The sequence below is a fragment of the Marmota marmota genome, unplaced genomic scaffold, assembly GCF_001458135.2.
Source record: "Marmota marmota marmota unplaced genomic scaffold, marMar, whole genome shotgun sequence".
Classification (NCBI taxonomy): domain Eukaryota; kingdom Metazoa; phylum Chordata; class Mammalia; order Rodentia; family Sciuridae; genus Marmota; species Marmota marmota.
In genome coordinates, this window is record NW_026000174.1 from 30,438,890 (window position 1) to 30,443,758 (window position 4,869).

The 4,869-nt window shown below is 39.0% G+C and overlaps 1 protein-coding gene across 2 annotated transcripts in view; it reads right to left on the reverse strand.

Moving 5' to 3' along the window:
• The window catches only part of Saal1 (serum amyloid A like 1), a 24,076-nt gene extending 20,497 nt beyond the window's left edge, over positions 1–3,579 (reverse strand). For both annotated transcript variants that reach the window (XM_015477680.2, XM_015477679.2), the window contains exons 1-3: positions 3,385–3,579; positions 1,967–2,080; positions 741–824 (exon numbers count right to left, since the gene is read on the reverse strand). In XM_015477680.2, the coding sequence (XP_015333166.1) occupies positions 741–824; positions 1,967–2,080; positions 3,385–3,519 (333 nt within the window). In that variant the 5' untranslated portion in view covers positions 3,520–3,579. The remainder of the gene's footprint in view (positions 1–740; positions 825–1,966; positions 2,081–3,384) is intronic.
• Positions 3,580–4,869: the final 1,290 nt, after the last annotated feature.

Below are 4,869 nucleotides of genomic sequence, written 5' to 3' on the forward strand. Positions count from 1 at the left end.
AGAGTATCACAGTGAGTTTAGATTTGTTTATGGAATTATTCCATTGTCTTGAGACCAAATACCACAAAAACTTTCTAACCTTGCTTTTATCTGTTGCCACAGTTCCTCACCTAACCTTGTAACTTGTGGGTTTTTTTCTCTCTTGTGTCCTAATGGTAGTATATATGAAATTAAATTTTTTTATAGTTGCCTTAGCTATGGAGTTTAAAGAAGAATATTCAGCATCCAAGTTAACATTCATTTTTGTTTATAGGATGTGGCTTTATTTCTCCAAGAATTTAAGGCTCCTGACATTTTTATTTAGAAATAGAGTCTCACTGTGTTGCTTGGCACCTCACTTTTGCTGAGGCTGGCTTTGAACTGGAAGGTAGATTTTATGCTAGAAAGATGATTCAGGTTCAGATTGTGGAAGTCTTAAGCAACAGGCTAAGTTTAGAATGGCTCTTAAGCAATGGAAGCTTTTCAGTGAAAAAGAACAATGAACTGAGAAACAGGAGGTCCAGGAACTGTTCTCTGTTTGTCACAAATTAGCAGCATAACATAGTTATATCTATCTAGTTTCTACAATTGTTAAATGAAACTATTGATCTCCCTAATGCAGTCCAAATCTAAAATTCTATGGCTCTAATAATTTTAAGTAGTACATTACCTAGTAATGTTCAATAAACATTTACAGACTGATATTATTGGTTTATAGACAGTAAGAAAATCAAAGTGAAAAAAATGAAATGTATACTTACTCTTAATCGAGGACACTTGGATCTGGCCAGTACTCCCATAAATATGTCAGGAGCCTTAAATTCTTGGAGAAATAAAGCCACATCCTATAAACAAAAATGAATGTTAACTTGGATGCTGAATATTCTTCTTTAAACTCCATAGCTAAGGCAACTATAAAAAAATTTAATTTCATATATACTACCATTAGGACACAAGAGAGAAAAAAACCCACAAGTTACAAGGTTAGGTGAGGAACTGTGGCAACAGATAAAAGCAAGGTTAGAAAGTTTTTGTGGTATTTGGTCTCAAGACAATGGAATAATTCCATAAACAAATCTAAACTCACTGTGATACTCTGGAGAATTGTCCTCCTTTTATTCTGCCCTGATTATATTTACATATCAGGAATTCTCAATAACTTAGTCAAACACACTTGCTAATTTTGTCAGAAGCTAATGTTAAAGGAAAAATCCTAATTCCTATCCTCCAAGGCTTAAGACACAATAAAGGAAACAGGTGAGAACAGCTATTGGGTCATATTAAAAAATCAGAACTTGGGGGTTGGGGTTGTAGCTAAGTGGTAGAGCACTTGCCTAGCATGTGTGAGGCACTGGGTTCAATCCTCAGCACCACATAAAAAATAAGTAAATTAAATAAAGGTATTGTGTCCATCTATAACAAAAAACATTTTTTAAAAAATCAGAATTTGTATTTTCAAAATTCTAAGTAGAAAAAATTCTGATCACAATATAATTATAAGAGTGAGTTTGCTTAGTCTACAATGCCAAACAGGGGCACACTACACAAACCTGGAGTGGACATGTGATCCCAAAAAGGCCAAATCCTGCCAAAGAATGTGAAATGCAATAACTAAATTAGTTAACTATGGAAGGTGGGGATGTGAATTGTTAAAGAGTCATATGCCACACAATGATGTTTCAGTCAGTGACAGACTACCTATAGGATGATGGTCGCATAAAATTAATTGTCTAGTGATATCATAGGTATCTTAGTGGGTTTATGTACATTCTGTGATATTCACAGGACAATTGCACATACTTTCAGAGACAAATTTTTAGCATTCATAGCTTCTGGGACTATTCCTTGAACCATATATTCAAGTAACTACAGACACTCAAGAAAGCCTTTGCTCAGAGAGTGAAGGACTGAACCTATTCTAAAAATCCACTCACCACCTTCTCACCTAAGAGTCTGAAATTTCAATGTTTCATCTCTAACCTCATACCTCATCCATTGACATATCCCATACTCTGCAAATTTCATTCTCCATTTCTTCATCAAGCTCCATCTGCTGCTCCTCATCATCTGAGCCAGATTTGGTGTTTTGAGGTCTAACAATCTTCAAAAGAAAAGAAAAAAATAAAAATTTTCTATAGTACTTCGTAACTAATATATCCCACAACCACTTAAAAGTCCAGAGACTCTCCTCAAAGTATCTTCTCTCACAAACATCTTGTTTTAAAAATTAATGCCTTGGGTAGTTCTATTCACTCAACACTTATGGATCAAATACTGTTGCTAGAAAACTGGGATAAATAAGATGTAATCCCTGCTTTCATGCATTTTAGGATTAGTGGGGATAAGACATGTAAATTGATAGTCACAAAAATTTTATGACTCAACTGAATTATGAACTAAGAGTTGGAGTAGGACCTATGATGGACCAATTACCTATTCCTGAGAGAAGCTGGGAGTCACTCCTTTTAGGAGGTGATATTTTAGCTAAATCTTGGTGGGAAAATAGGAGTTTGTCAGGTGAAAAAGATAAGAGCATTCAGAGATAAGAATCAGAGTTAAGAAAGTGCCTAGCATTTGGGGAATGGTGTACAGTTTGCTGTTGATGGAACACACTGTACCATGAGCAGAGAAGCCTGGAGAGGCTGCAAAAAACTCTGGATTCCAAGCTAAGAAATATGCATTTTGCTTCAACAGTCAAACAAGAACTAAGAGGAGTAGCAACAACTTTTTTTTTTCTTTTTTTTTTGTCTTAAGGAAGATTATTCTGGAAGCTGTGTAGAAAAAAGACAGGAAAGGACACAAATTGGAAGAGGGGAATCTAGTTGAGATGCGGAGAGGAAAAAAACCTTACATTTACTGAGTCTCCTATAAGCCAAAAACCATGGTGGGCACTCTATGATCATTATGTCACTTAACCTATATAAAAACTCTATATATGATATTATAGATATTATCATCCTATTTTATAGAAATTGCCTGAGAAATCAAAGTTCTTGGTGGTTAGGTGACTTGCCCAAAGAAATACAGTTAGTAGATGATGAGGCTACATCTTTGACATCCATTTATTCTACAAAAAAAAGTCCATGAATCATATAAATTTTAAGGCTTGGGCTTCAGAAATGACGATGGGGCTGGGGAGCATAGTTCTATATCTTTGGAGAACTTGAAAAATTACGGTAAGTGCAAACGTCCCGACATCCCTGACACCAAACATTTCTTGGCGTCAGGCGCACCAAAGTGGCCCCAGGCAGTTTGCGGGTCAGCTGAGGTTGTGAGGCGCCATTTGCCGAGCGCACGCTTGGGAAGGGGTCGTCGGGGGATTTGGTGGCTCTCGGAGCCCGAGGGGCTGCCAGCTACCGGGCCGAACCACCTGAGGGGCAGCCCCAGCGAGCGCGATTTCCACACCTGGATGAGCCCGCTGAGGACGCCAAAGAGCCAGTGTTTGCTGTAGACCGTGCTCCCAATGCAGTCCCCTCCAGCAGTCTCCTCATGCTCCTTCTCGTCCCGACTGGGAGGCGGCGGTGAGGGGTTACGGTCCATGACTGAGCGCGCCGACAGCGCCCGGGAGCCGCGCCGGAAGCCGAGGAGGAGAGGAAAGGTCTCCTCACGCTAGAGGGCCCAGCGCGCCTGGCGCGGCTCCTGACACAGCGCCCCCTGCTGCTCGAAGCCCGCACGGCCAAAGGACCCGCCCAAAAAGTGGAATGTGACCCACCGGACTCATGATTGTTACTTGTCACCCTCTCTGGACCAAGTATTCCGTTTCTCCAGGAAATTTTAGTCTGACTGGAGGAGGGGAGGAAGAGAATAGGCCAGTGTTTCTGATACAGACCCGAATCTTGAACTATCGGACCTATTCCACTTGCCTTCTCTGACAGCTAGAATCATCCATCTCTCTCCACCGTTGCTATTCTTAAAAGACATCCATCCATAATTATTCATTCCTCTCTCAGGTGTGATTGGATTTGCAGGAAAGACAAAAGTCGACAGCAAAAATGTCAATATTCCAACTCCTTCTCAGCAAATATTTTACAGCAGCCATTTTAATTTTTAAAAAAATATTTTTAGTATAGATGGAACATATTTTATTTATTTTTATGTGGTGAGGATCGAACCCAGTGCCTCACTTGTGCTAGGCAAGTGCTCTACCACTGAGCCACAACCCAGTCCCCCCATTTTAATTTAATGAAATTAAATTTATAAGTTTCCACATGTAATTTCAAAAATATTAATATAATAACCTAACAATTAGAGGACATCAAATTAATTTAAAATATAATGTGTGAGCCCCGCGCGGTGGTGCACGCCTGTAATCCCAGCAGCTGTGAGGCTGGGCAGGAGGATCAGGAGTTCAAAGTCAGCCTCTGCAACAGCAAGGCGCTAAGCAACTCAGTAAGGCCCTGTCTCTAAATAAGTTATAAAATAGGACTGGAGATGTGTCTCAGTGGTCAAGTACACCTGAGTTCACTTCCCAGTACCAAAAAAAAAAAAAAAAAGTGTGCATTTTAATATACTGTTTCCCCCCTTATCCACAGGGATATATTTTCCAAGTTCCCCAGCAGATGTATGAAAATGTAGATAGTACCAAATCCTATGTATATCATGTTCTTATATACATACATACCTGTGATGAAATTTAATTTATAAATTAGGCACAAAAAGAGTAGCAATAATAACTAACAATAAAAATAGAACTATTATAACAAGATACTGCTATAAAAGTAATCTAAGTGTGGTCTTTTTCGCAAAATATTGCTCCATATTCACCCATTTTCTTCTTGTGGTAATGTGAGATGACACACTGCCTACAAGGTGAGATGAAGTGGGGTGAATGACATAGGTTTCATGATACAGCATTAGATCATGACGTACGGGTCATTTGAATATAAGTAC